The sequence below is a fragment of the Melanotaenia boesemani genome, chromosome 10 (genome assembly GCF_017639745.1).
Source record: "Melanotaenia boesemani isolate fMelBoe1 chromosome 10, fMelBoe1.pri, whole genome shotgun sequence".
In the NCBI taxonomy this organism is placed as follows: Eukaryota; Metazoa; Chordata; class Actinopteri; order Atheriniformes; family Melanotaeniidae; genus Melanotaenia; species Melanotaenia boesemani.
Genome location: NC_055691.1, coordinates 26,644,730 through 26,658,465, shown reverse-complemented (window position 1 = coordinate 26,658,465; position 13,736 = coordinate 26,644,730). Strand labels below are relative to the sequence as shown.

The 13,736-nt window shown below is 37.8% G+C and overlaps 2 protein-coding genes across 3 annotated transcripts; both read left to right on the top strand.

Moving 5' to 3' along the window:
- The first annotated feature begins 285 nt into the window (after positions 1–285).
- ctsh (cathepsin H) lies at positions 286–3,823 on the top strand. The gene is made up of 12 exons (XM_041998161.1): positions 286–442; positions 590–621; positions 823–928; positions 1,012–1,082; positions 1,175–1,279; positions 1,915–2,001; positions 2,109–2,164; positions 2,239–2,320; positions 2,417–2,485; positions 2,863–2,969; positions 3,281–3,406; positions 3,496–3,823. Exons 1-12 carry the CDS (start codon positions 376–378, stop codon positions 3,563–3,565), a joined length of 978 nt encoding a protein of 325 aa, XP_041854095.1. The 5' UTR covers positions 286–375; the 3' UTR covers positions 3,566–3,823.
- Positions 3,824–4,479: 656 nt separating this feature from the next.
- Positions 4,480–13,129, top strand: blm (BLM RecQ like helicase). 2 transcript variants are annotated; one of them, XM_041997236.1, is made up of 22 exons: positions 4,480–4,843; positions 5,363–5,423; positions 5,514–6,138; positions 6,238–6,373; positions 6,548–6,651; positions 6,742–6,856; positions 6,947–7,566; positions 7,776–7,952; positions 8,034–8,152; positions 8,862–8,975; positions 9,079–9,177; positions 9,273–9,421; positions 9,519–9,625; positions 9,894–10,054; positions 10,188–10,383; positions 10,545–10,735; positions 10,821–10,965; positions 11,106–11,305; positions 11,893–12,088; positions 12,181–12,303; positions 12,412–12,604; positions 12,716–13,129. In XM_041997236.1, the coding sequence occupies exons 1-22, from the start codon at positions 4,749–4,751 to the stop codon at positions 12,879–12,881; spliced, it is 4,092 nt and encodes a 1,363-aa protein (XP_041853170.1). In that variant the 5' UTR covers positions 4,480–4,748; the 3' UTR covers positions 12,882–13,129. The 2 variants fall into 2 exon arrangements, with proteins under 2 accessions (XP_041853170.1, XP_041853169.1); XM_041997235.1 differs by having other exon boundaries at positions 5,363–6,138.
- Positions 13,130–13,736: the final 607 nt, after the last annotated feature.

Sequence of the window (13,736 nt, the reverse complement as noted above, 5' to 3'; positions counted from 1 at the left end):
CCCATCTTCGCCTTTTGTTAGGAAATCTATTCAGTTTTATTTGCACGATTCCCGAAAGTAATTCAATTAACCAAAAGGGGAAAAAAAATGTAATTATTTGCCTACATGAAAGAATTTCAGTGAAAACGTTTGATACTTTTCCATGTTTTAAATCTTTCTTTTTTTTAACTCTAACTTTATTTTAACTTTGGTCTGTATTTGTGCCTGACTTCCACAACGACATGACGGTGCAAAGTTACGTACATGTTTCGGCGGTAGTGGTACTTTGAAAAGGCAGCAGTTCGCCTCGTGACCGTGTCTGTTTTCACTTCACCTTCAACGTCACACTAGTACTGCTCCGAGCTCACCACCAGCTGCAACCCTCACAAGTGAACCATGACGAGTCTTTGGCTTGTTTTTGCTTTGGCGTCTGTAACTTCAGCTTTTTACTTGACCATACAAGGTAAGTTACTAATCTTTGCACAACAATACATTTGATGCTTTATTGTTTGCGTTAGCGCAACGTTTCACTTTCACATTCTGCTCCGGCTTCGCCTTTCTCTTTTATGTTTCATGCTCTGAATCTGTGTTTTAATATGATAATTTGCAGATGAGTTTCACTTCAAGTCCTGGATGGCACAGGTGTGTTTCCCTATATCTGCCTCATACTATATATCACTAATGTCATTGTACTGTATGTACAACAAGTTGTCTGAAGTGAAACAAAAAATCACTGCAAGATTATTACTTAACGTTATTGTGACGTTAATGATATAAACTATTAATTACAGAAGTAGCCATAAACTTTAAAGAAAAGTTAATAAATGCCTTCTGTATGTTCAGCACAACAAAGTGTACAGCACGGAGGAGTATCACCAGAGATTCAGGACATTCACAGAGAACAAGAAGACAGTCGACAAGCACAATGCAGGAAATCATTCTTTTACAAGTAGGAACTCTCTGTATTTCCTTTGTTCTCATATTACTCTTACTGTATTAAAATATTTTGAGCTGTGTTTCATCTCCATGCAGTGGCACTGAACCAGTTTTCAGACATGACATTTAATGAGTTTCGAAAGTCTTTCCTCTGGTCTGAGCCACAGGTAATGCCATCTGTACAAGCTACTGCTTACCAGTCATTTTTCCACTCTTCTTTTTTTATGACATGAAATTATATACCCTCTAACTTTTGTAGAACTGCTCTGCTACCAAGGGAAACTACCTCAGTAGCAACGGACCATATCCAGACTCCATTGACTGGAGAAAGAAAGGAAATTATGTGACACCTGTAAAGAATCAGGTGAGGTTTTGTACAAACATCCAAGTTATATTCTTTTATGGATCTCAAAGGTCATGGCTCATGGTTTCAGAAGCAAAACAAAAATGTGGTTGCACAAGCAACAACATAAAATATGCATGAAAATAACCCACTTGATTGGAAATGGTGTAAAGAAAGAGCACTTAAGCAAACCAATGAAACATTACATTAATGGAAAAATAAGATGTTAATGCTGAATTTAAGGTAGGTCTTTGATTCTCAGCACAAAGAAAAAAACACTAGAATGTATATTTATCCCCTCTTTTTTTTTTACCTATAACCACAACCACTTATAATCCTTTCCATAAGGAACTGAGACAATTACAAGGTCAGAAGCAGGTGAAACTGTTTGGTTCATTCATCAATTGTGTTGCAATAATTGTTTCTCTGGTGTCATAGTAGCAGTCATAGCTAAACCTATCTTTTTCCAAACTTAACATTCCAACATGTCTGCTATGACAAAGAACCATTATAGAAAAGTTTGGGGCATATCATCATAAGCGGTTCCTTGAATTTGCCAAAAGGTTGTTTAAATATTAAGTTTCCTGTTTTGTGTTACAAAACATTCTTAAAACATTCCACTCTCATACAGTTTTTATTTCTCTTTTACACCAAAGGGAGGCTGCGGTAGTTGCTGGACTTTTTCCACGACTGGCTGCTTGGAGTCTGTTACTGCTATTGCCACTGGGAAGCTTATACCTCTGGTGACATACTTTCACTTCTCTAACAAAACTGTAGTTCTTGCATATAAAAATGGAAAACATAAGGCAAATATGTACAGTAATATTTAACCAATTCCTGTTTTTCTCAGTCAGAACAACAGCTGGTAGACTGTGCTCAGGATTTCAACAACCATGGATGCAATGGGTGAGATTCAAATCTGTTTTTATAATTGGCCTGCAACTGCTGGTCAGACTTTTTTAACCTTAATTTGTCTTCAGCGGTCTTCCTAGTCAGGCTTTTGAGTACATCATGTACAACAAGGGCCTGATGACAGAGCAGGACTACCCATATACAGCTGTGGTAAGCTAAATGGCAGCATTTAATGAACATTCAACCAAGTTAACAATAAAAAGGACATACTTTGTAGTTTTTATTTTTGCTTTTTATTTACATTAGGAAGGTAACTGTGTCTATAAGCCAACACTAGCTGCTGCATTTGTAAAGGAAGTGGTGAATGTAACAGCGGTGAGTGACTTCATTTAGATTTTGTTCATTTTATTTTTAAAAAAGGGATATTGCATATTAATAAACATAACATGTAAAGATGTAAGATTAAAGTAAAGCTAATTTCCATCTGTAGTCCCTTGGCAGGCCAACACAATAAAGTATAATAATAGAAGATTAAAGTGTACAATAAAAACAAAAATAAGAGAAATATATATGTGTTAGGAAAGGAATATTGTTGGCAAGTGCACAGTCCATTTTCATTAAATAATATGGTGCATCAATAAATTGCACAATGTTCACATACTAATGCATTGCACATTGAGTTTGTTTTGATGAATGTCTTCATTTAAAAGTCTTTACTGAATGAGAAGGAAATAAATTCTGTTATCATACAGTATGATGAGATGGGCATGGTTGATGCTGTCGCCAAACACAATCCTGTCAGCTTTGCCTTTGAGGTGACCTCAGACTTCATGCACTACCACCAGGGTGTCTATACCAGGTGAGAGACATCCCTCTGAAGAAAAAATGGTTTCTTTTAGTGTTTTGCTTTTTTGTTATAGTTAAAATTAAGCCAAAAGTTAATATACGAATCCAAATGTTTTAAAGTACTTCATTTTTAAAGAAAAATATCTATTAAGTGTTAAAAGTGTATCTGTTGTATATTCATTTGTACTGTAGTGTAGCCCTGTGTGAAAGAAGTTATTTTTGATCGGTGATGACTTGTTTTTTCAGAGGCTTAGTTCCTCATTCTTTATCAAAAAAGTCATGTGTATAAACAGAAATGTAAGTGACTGCTGTTCCTGGTTTCAGCACTGAATGCCACGACACCACAGACAAGGTGAACCATGCCGTGCTAGCTGTCGGCTATGGACAAGAGAATGGTACACCTTGCTGGATCGTTAAGAACTCATGGGGATCCAGCTGGGGCATTGATGGGTAATTTTTTTCATTCAGTTATGTAAAGAGATGAGTCAACAAATGCATACAACCCAAAGAAAGCTGATAACAATGCTGTCTTCTTCCAGATATTTCCTCATTCAACGTGGAAAGAACATGTGTGGACTAGCTGCCTGCTCATCTTTTCCAGTGGTGTGATTTTGTTACATGATGTCCATCAGTGGAAAAAACGAAGCATTTAACTTTTTATCATACAGGATGCTGTGTTACTTGTTGCATCCATTGCCTGTCTTTTGATTGCAGCAGATTTTTTTTCTGGATTTTAAACCTCTATTAAAACTCTTTGCTATGATAGATCAAGTCATATCCAGATTTGTACTTTTCACAATCAAAATTATTACTTCAATGACAAACTGTTGTGATTAAATTTTGCAAATAAACCATTTTAAATCTTAATGTGTGACTCTGCAATTACAGTATATCACATATGCCTGCAACATTTCTTAATAGGGTAACAGGAGATGACAACAGATGAGTTTATTAAAATTTACCAGAACTATGAAGTTGGTACATTCTTCAAATAATTTCAGGTGCCTTTACCTTTTAAATGTTGTACCATGCATCAGTTACACAATTACACATAAAAAGTTTTCACAATGTTAAATCAATTTACAATATAATTGTTATAACTATGATGTGCTACTTTTCATCAATTTACAGAAGAGAAATTTTTAACACTAAATAAAGGTAGGTTTGTTATGTTGGTATTTGCAGCAGAGGAGATTTTAAATATATTTCTTTATCACTTATTAAAATTAGAATACAGGAGAAGGTAAATATAAATTTCCCTTAATATAAATTAAATTATGAATGATATATGAACAGTGTGTGTCTAAACACTACTGTAATTAAGATTTCTAGTTTGAAATTATGAGCCAATAAATAAATTAATAAATCAATGGGAACAAAACTTTTCCTTAAACTCCTCAAATGTAATTTAAGTTAATTTAAATTCCTTCTCAAAAGGCACATTGTGTCTAAACTGCTCATAGAATCTCGCGTGTATATACCCTGGGACTACATTACCCAGAATCCCCATTCCCGCTCAGTGCTGGCCAATAAGGAGCCTGTTTGTTGTATGAGCGCAAAATCCAGTGTTTGTGTCCAACGGAGATTTACTAATTGCTTTCGTCTCCTAATAAGACTGAATAACTTTAATGAACTCCACCAAGTGGCGACCTACCCTTGACAAGCAAAGCGCGAGCCTCCTCGTCTTGTCCCACCAACAATGCTGAAAAAACCGGCCACCACTTCCTAAACAGAGCTGATGTAGCTAGCCAGCTAACACTTGCTAGCTCAGCTCAGTTTATCAACATCAACAATGTCAAATGTTCCGCAAAATAACCTAAAGGAACAGCTAGCGAAGCACTGCAATGCTGCTCAGAGCAAGCTGTCTCTGGCTAAACCAAAATCAGGGTAAGTAAATAAAATTATACAGGAAAGAAAAAGCAGCCAACAGTTGTGACCAGTGCACTGCGATTTAAATTAGTGGCATAAGTGGAAGTTTAGCAAAGTATAATTTACAAATGAGATATATTTGTATCACTGAACCACATATCCATAAATTTATGATTTTCTAATTAACGATGAAGACATTAGAATACGTAGGTTAAAACTTGTTCAGGTAGCTAATGCCTTGGGTGTTTCTGGCCGCTTTCAATGCACAGTAAAATTCCCCATTCATTAAAGAAAATTTGCTACATGTTTAACATATAAAAACCTAAAGATCTTACCTGAAATCCTGTGATTCCACCTGTTTCATATGCACATAAGGATGCGCGTGTCAGAATAAACTGAGCTCCGGAGACTAATCAGCTTTGACTATTTTGCATAATGTTAATTCTTATTTTGCAGTCATATACAAATTAGACCCCTTGCTCTTACCTGGCATATAAAATTTTCACAAATTCACATGTGTGCTGTATGTATTTTCAGGGCTTTTTCATTCAAAAAGAAGTCCTCTTCAGGTACAGCAAAAGTGGAATACCCGAACAAGGTAATAAGCTCAAATGTTTTGGCAAACAGGAATGTGAATGTCCCTAAGAACAGTGTGGTGACTGAGTCTCGTTTGACATTTTCAAACAAGCTTGAAAGACAAAAATCAACCAAAATCAACAGCTTCTTCTCTGTAAGTTCAAAATGCCAGTCAGACTCCAACAGCCCAGCAAGTACCTCCTCATCTACATGTCAGACACCCACTATAGCATCTCGTATTAAGGTGGCGCAGGCTCCAACTTTATCTGACAAAAAGATTTGTCATGACAATGGAATAAATTCCATAAGTCTGGATGCATCTGGATTCCCAGTGGACGACTGGGATGACTTTGATGACTTTGAAGCACCTACCAAATCAAAGAATGACTCATTTAGTTCAGAAATATCTGGAAAGATCACCAAGTCATTGACATCTCCAAGTGAGAAATTCCCAGAATTCACAGGGAAAAAAAGCCACGATTTTTGTGATGTGACTCCAGAGTTAAGCAACAAGAACGGTGTCCCGTCTTGTTTGGAGGCGGATGAGCAAGAGCACAGTATCAGCAAAACTGCAGTTTCACCAAGACCAAGTTTGATTCAGGAACCAGCCGAGGCCGAACTGGAGGATTATCCTATTAACAAACGCAGACGATGTCCCCCTCCACATGTAATGTCTGTCCTAAGTGATAGTGAAGAAGAAATCAGTGCTGTACCTGAACCTTTTCAAGATAAAACAGGTAACTAGTTTGTTACTGTATTTGATCTGAATGCTGCAAATCGGATACACATTTAAAAAGTATTCAAAAATACACAAGCTGCTGTTATTTGCCTTTCAGACGGCAACAAAAAAATGATTGACCCAAAGGTGATACAGCTTAATGACACTTCAGAGTCTGAAGATGACTTTGATTTCATTCCTCCCTCACCTGCCCCTGATGAAATCTCTTATCCAGCCCCTGCTGTGGAGAAAAGGTCAGCGTCTAAAGCTTATGATGCATTCTTTTGTCTGTGCATGGATTGTTTACAACACTGAAAGAAGAAAAATATTACAACTGCAGTATGTCATTTTTATTACCGATCTGTATTAACAACATGGCAATGAGAATAATTCAGGAGAATATAAAATGTTTTTTTCTTTATAAACAGAACTGAATCAGGTGATGCTCAAGCTAGAGACCGCCCTGGTCAGTCAACATGCTCTTCCACAGCTTTGCCAGGACCTACAGATGACCACTCCAGAGACAAAACAAGTGAGTTTCGTCTTTTTTACCTTTCTCCCTTTAACTCTTCTTATTCCCAAGAATTTTATTAATCACTTTTTGCTTCTGCGCTTTTCCCAGATGAACAGCTCTTTAGTATCATGGAGTCTATTTGTGCTCTGGTTGATTCCATCCCTGAGCATGAGCTAATCTCTCTATCCTGTGGGAGTGAACTTTTACTGAAGAGGGCTCAGAGGTTTGTTCATTTGAGTCAAGCATCCTTACAGTTTTCTTTCCTTTAATATCATTTCAGTATTACTGCAAGTACCTTTTTTTTATTCTACAGGAAGAGGATTCTTGCTACTGGTGGAGACTCTTGGATTAGGATGCAACAGCCAGACAGCACAGTTATTTCTGAGGCCAGTTTAATAGAAACATCTATGAAATCTGTGGACTACAAGAAGTGTCTACAACCAGGGAAATCTTCAGTCATCTCTTTGGACTATGACTCTGATTACTCAGATTCCACTAATTTAAAGCCCTTGGGCAGTAAGGAGGCAAGGGTAATCAGTGGGGGAAAAGACAATATTTGTGACTCCCCATCAGCCCACAGCCAAATGAAACCACCTTTTAATCTCTCTGAAAACACTAGTGAAGACCTTGAGTTCTTCTCTTCGCCTAAGAAGGCGGAGGTTGTTTTGGAAAATGAGTCAAAAACTCCACTTTGTACAACTACAGAAGCTGTTGAGGTAGATGACTTTTACACGGACGACTTTGATATTGATGATTTTAATGACTCAGATATCCCCGATTACTTCGATGAACCACCAGCTTCATCGGTTTTAAATCAAAACTTAAACACTGTGACTGCACCAGTAAAAGAAGGGGGACCAAGTAAGTCCACATGGGAGAAGAAACAGATGACACCTGTTTCTGCACCTAAACCTTCAAAGATTTGTTCCCCAGGTGAGTCTACATACATTCAATATGGTTAAATGTCTATTTATCAAGCACTGGAGAAAAATCAATAACCCTCACTGGTCCAAACTTCTGAAACCAGTACGTCCTGTGAATTTGACCACTAGATGGCATCAAATTTAATTAAAATGAAGTATTTTGATTCCGGTTCAGGTCCCATATTTTTACTGTTGTAAGTTTCATGTTTTACCTTGCAGAGCCCACCTTCAAAAACCCAGCTCACGATCGCTTTAGAGGGTTTAACTTCCCACACTCGCAAGAGATGATGAAGATCTTTCATAAGCGTTTTGGACTTCATCAGTTCAGGTTTAATCAACTGGAGGCAATTAATGCTACCCTTCTGGGAGAAGACTCATTTGTTTTGATGCCCACAGGTTGGTAAAAGTTCCTGTTATCCCTTTAAGGAATGTTGCAGACATATATGAGCTACTTTTAGTATTTTTTTTATTTTTTAGGTGGGGGTAAAAGCTTGTGCTATCAGCTGCCTGCCTGCATCTCACCTGGCGTTACTGTGGTTATATCTCCACTTAAATCACTTATTGTTGACCAAATCCAGAAACTCACCACCCTAGATGTAAGTATGTTAATGGTCACTGGTCTGGGTTGTGTCATAATGCTACATATGTAGGTGTGTCAGTTTGAGGCTGCAGTCATAAACTGAGAAATAGTCTAGTCAGTTGGCAAGAAACAAGATCATTTTAATAGTGAAGTAAGTAAAATATTGAAACAATCCTCATGTAGTGAGTTTATTTTATCATTTTTGACAATGTGATGTTTTTTATTTTCGTGGCTTACGTTGTAATAAATTAAATATATTAGAGATTTGAATGATTGATCAAACAGAAAGAAGTGTTTTGAGCAATGGGAAACTGCTATGGAAATGTTTTTTTTATATTCAGTGATATATAGTTCAATGTAGAAATATTTTACTCATTTATTTATACCACATTTATGGTTTGGTCACCTATGAGAATCAGACAAATGCTTCTCATACGTGACCAGTTCTGCTTTAGACAAAGGTTTAAAACGGCCACCTTATTGCCAGCAGAGAAATAAAAGAATAAATGGGGAAATTAATGAAATTACTGATAAATGAAGAAATGTAGAAATAGATCAACAATGTCGAAATAGAGAAATGTTTAAAGTCATATACAGTTTGTGAATATTTTTTTGTTAGTGATTGTGGCGTTTTGGTGTTCCACAGCTTCATAAACCAAAACATTAAGTGAAAATAATAATGCAAGATTAAATCACAGATTTGTATGATTTGTTCCACTTTTCAGATTCCATCAACAAGTCTGTCTGGTGATAAAAGTGATAGTGAAGCGGGAAGGATTTATATGCAGCTTTCTAGGAAAGATCCCATAATTAAACTGCTGTATGTCACACCTGAGAAGGTGCGTTTGTGTGATTTGTACATGTGTGCTCATATATATTAAATTAGTCTGTAACTATCATATTTGGAAAGCTTTGACGAGTGCATTTTGTTCTTCCTTCAAGGTGAGTGCAAGCAACAGGTTAATCTCTGCCCTGCAGAACCTGTATGAACGTGACCTTCTGGCCCGCTTTGTTATAGATGAGGCACATTGTGTCAGTCAGGTGAGTTTCTCTGCTTTGATTTCTACACATCAGCTGCATGAATTCATTTTTTGCAACCGTCATTGTAAATCATCCCATCCTCTCAAATCTTTCAGTGGGGTCATGATTTCCGTCCAGACTACAAGAGGTTGCATGAACTGCGTCAGAAGTTCCCCAACGTGCCAATGATAGCTCTGACAGCCACAGCTACCCCCCGTGTGCAGAAAGACATCCTCAACCAGCTCAACATGATGCGGCCACAAGTGTATGCCATCACCTTCAGACTGGGATTTTTTTTTTTAATCCTGTCTTCATATAACCAAAAGTAACTCGACATTATTTTCTGTCTGATGTATCTTTAGTTTTACTATGAGCTTCAACAGAATTAACCTCAAGTACTCCGTGCTGCCCAAGAAACCCAAAAAGGTTGATGAAGACTGCATCAGCTGGATCAAGAAGCACTACCCACGTAAATAATTCATTACATCTTCTGATTGTAGTGCACACTATTTTCTGAACAAGGTTGTTACATCATTGTTGAAAAAAATCAACTGTAAACCTTGACTGTCTGTCTGGATGTAGTTAAAGTCAGAAACTGTTACAGTCTAAGGAGGAACTATTTAGAGTCACTGCTTTTGTCAGAAGTTTATACAAACAACCTTATAATTAAAATGCTTATAATTATCTAACAGTCACATTTACTCAGTGATTTATTGTCACCTTTGTCTGTGTGGCAGGTGACTCTGGCATTGTGTACTGCCTGTCTCGTAATGACTGTGACGCCATGGCAGAGAGTCTGCAGAGAGCGGGGATACTTGCTCTGGCATATCATGCTGGGCTACGTGACGGTGACAGAGAATATGTGCAAAGCAAGTGGATCAATCAGGATGGCTGCCAGGTCAGGTCACATCTCATGAGCTTTAGGAGCAAACGTGGTAAATCAGATGCTTAAAATGGTAGCATGTTGCAAAGCAGTCAAAAATGCAAGCTGAGGCACTGCTCATTCTTCCTTTTTTACTTTTGTCTACCAGGTCATTTGTGCCACCATAGCCTTTGGCATGGGTATTGACAAGCCTGATGTGCGCTACGTAATCCACGCTAGTTTACCTAAATCAATGGAGGGTTACTATCAGGAGTCGGGGAGAGCTGGCAGGGATGGAGAAATCTCTCACTGCATTCTCTTCTACTCCTACGCTGATGTTCACCGCATCAAGAGGATCATCGGCAGTATGTGTCAAAAATATAAACCCAGTTACATGCTAAATGTTTGTACTTAAGTTTAATCCAGCCAGCCCATAAACGGCTCTAAACACATTTACTGTCCAAACGTCTTGGTCTTTTCCTGTTAATCAAGTTAGTTCATGTTTTTGGCTCTTGTGTTGTTACAGTGGACAGGGAAGGTGACAAACACACCAAAGCAACTCATTACAACAACCTTCACAGCATGGTGCACTTCTGTGAGAATGTGATGGAGTGCAGAAGAATTCAGTTGCTCGCGTACTTTGGAGAGCTGAAGTTCAACAGAAGCTTTTGTAAAGACCATCCAGACGTCAGCTGTGACAATTGCTCCAAACCAAACGTAGGAATCTTTTCCTCTCCACAACTTGTATGTAATATTTACCTGGCCTGCAATATTATTTGAGTATTCTGTGTTTTTTACACAGCAATATAAGATGAGGAACGTGACTGAAGATGTGAAGAAGATTGTGAGGTTTGTCCAAGAGAACTGTGAAAAAGTTGGAGCAAGGTTTGGCAAGACACCACAGCAGAGCAGACTGACACTGAACATGCTCGTGGACATCTTTATAGGTGCGTGCACGTGTTGTCATCTTTCCCACAATGAAACTAGTGTTATAAATGAAGGTACATATTCCCACTGCACAGATGTTTTTCTACTTTATTTGGTGAGAACTGAAAATGCTCATACTGGAAAATTTATACATGTTCAGGGGCTAAATCTGCCAAGATACAGACAGGAATGTTTGGGATGGGAACTGCTTATTCCCGGCATAATGCAGACCGTCTCTTCAAAAAACTGGTTCTGGATAACATCCTGGTTGAAGATCTCTACATCACCAACAACGGCCAAGCTGTAGCTTACATCTCTGCTGGTACAAAGGCTATGAACGTGCTGTCTGGGCATATCCAGGTAACGGGTCCCACATCATGTTTACACAGTGGGTTTAAATTAAGAAAAGATTTAGACAGTCACAGGAAAGGGTTAATATTCAGAGGAGGGTGTAACATTCATAAGATATAAATTTGATATTTGTCTGAGATTTAAAAGTGAACCCTTGAGTACATAGTGAGATCCAGCAACACATTAAAACCAAAGTAATATCTTTCGTCCCCAAACTAAGGTGGCTAATTAAGTGTAAAAAGCACAACTCTGTTATAGAGTCAGCAGTTTGTCCTTTCTGTGCTGCTGTAGTAAAATAGTGGTTGTGAAAGGAGTTGTATCTTATTGAGTCATACATTTTTTTGTTCTAAAATTATGAAAATAGTCATGAATATTATAAAGCATTTTTTTTAATCCATTAGCTCATGCTTCATTGTCACGTGTTGTGCCTACAGTGCATCTTCTAATCAAATTTTATTGCGGTCAGATTTGGCTTTTTAGGAAATACTCTTTACACTTTGTGATTTTTAGCTCAAAACTACTATATTATCAAACATGGAGTAAACACAGTTTGGAAAAGCTGATGATGCAGCCTTTTTTTTTTTTGTCTCTTCCAGGTAGAGTTTTATGAAACCGAGAGTGCTTCCACTATCAGGAAGCACAAAGCTAGTGTTTCCAAGAATGTGTCTAAGAGAGAAGAGATGGTTCAGCAGTGTCTGAAGGAGCTGGTAGATCTGTGCAAACAACTGGGCAAAGCGTTTGGCCTTCACTATTACAACATTTTCTCCACTGCCACCTTGAAGAAGATATCTGGTATTTCTGAAACTATGCTTAAAATAGTTAGATTGTAATAACTGGCTGTTGTATTAAAATATTTTAATAATATAATAATTTTTTGCATACAGAGAAGCTATCTTCTGACCCTGAAGTCCTCCTTCAAATTGATGGCGTGACAGAAGACAAACTGGAGAAGTATGGGGCTGAAGTCATTCAGGTGTTACAGAAATACTCTGAATGGATGCTACCTGGTAAGAAAAGCAGCTTAGAACCATGTTGTAGCCGACATCAGAAGCTGCTTCTCTTTGTTTTTTATTATTTTATAGTTATAGAATTAAAGATTTATTGTGTGTGTGTAGCAGAGGAACAGACTGCGAGTGCTGGAGACGGGTGGATAGACACAACAAGAGGCAGCACGCACAATGACGAGGATGACTCAGAGTCCTCCACCTATTTTTGTAATCAAGCTTCTCAGGGACAGAAGAGAAAAAAGGCTCAATTTTTTAACTATTCCAAGAAAAGAAGAGGCAACTCAAGCTCCAGTTCTAAAGGGTATGTAGAGTCTCACATCATTGTCTAGTTGGAGAAAATCAACAAATGTTGCCTTATAACTCTTTCTGATTCTTCCCTCCCCCTTGCCATTCTGTGATGTTGTGAATGCAGTCGTGGCTACAGCAGTAATAAGTCATGGTCGTCGTCCAGCTCCAGAGGTGCTGCAGGGGGAGGGTCCAGAACTTCAGCAGGCAGGCAACCTGGCTTCCTGGCTGCCCCGGTGCCTCAAAGCAACCACAGACCCTTCTTAAAGCCCACCTTTTCACACATGAGCTGAAGGCCGGTTTGGTAGAAAGCTACTCCTTCAGTACATTTCCCTTCTAGTAATTGTGAATTTTTGTGTTAACCTTTTAGGCCATAGCTGTTCACTGAAACTACTTAAAAGTGTACATTAAAGTTGTGTACCGCTATTTCACTGTATCTGCGCATATCTTAAGTGTAAAATGTTTAATTTATGTGCTCTGAGTAGAGTTAATGAATGACCTTTTTATTCTATATTAAAGACATTTTGATTTACATTTATAATTAATTCTCCTGCTGGTCTACTTTTGCGACATAAGACAGTCATGCTGAGACAAAACCACAAGGTGGAGCCACATCACTTTATTTCATGTTTATTTCAAGTTTGATTTTTTTTTATATTTGTTTTAGTTTTTTTTTAAATGGCACCAGTTACAAGGGACTATTGGAGGGAAACAGTATTTCATACTGACTTGTACAGAAGGTGGGCTACAGTACAAACATGGGTTCGGAATGGGTCAGACTAAACATGAACTGGATTTGGCACATGGATTTATATAGATAAATATGTATGTATATATAAATATATATACTTGTATATTTAACATAATTAAACAGCAATGTCCATTCCAGGGATTAAATGAGGCAGACTAACACCATTAAACATATGTGAATGCACCATTGTGTGGGGGTCCGTCTGCTGGGAGGAAAGTGGAGACAAAACGTAGATTAAATCAATAGGTTTTCTGTTATGTCAAATTTCAGCTAATCCCCTGGTGCACAGTGCAACAAACATCAACCACTTTAAGGTGAGGGACGAAATAAGGTAGCCAAATGAGAATGAAATGCTTTATTTTGATTGTGATTTGGTTGTGTAACTCCTTAAATTGCA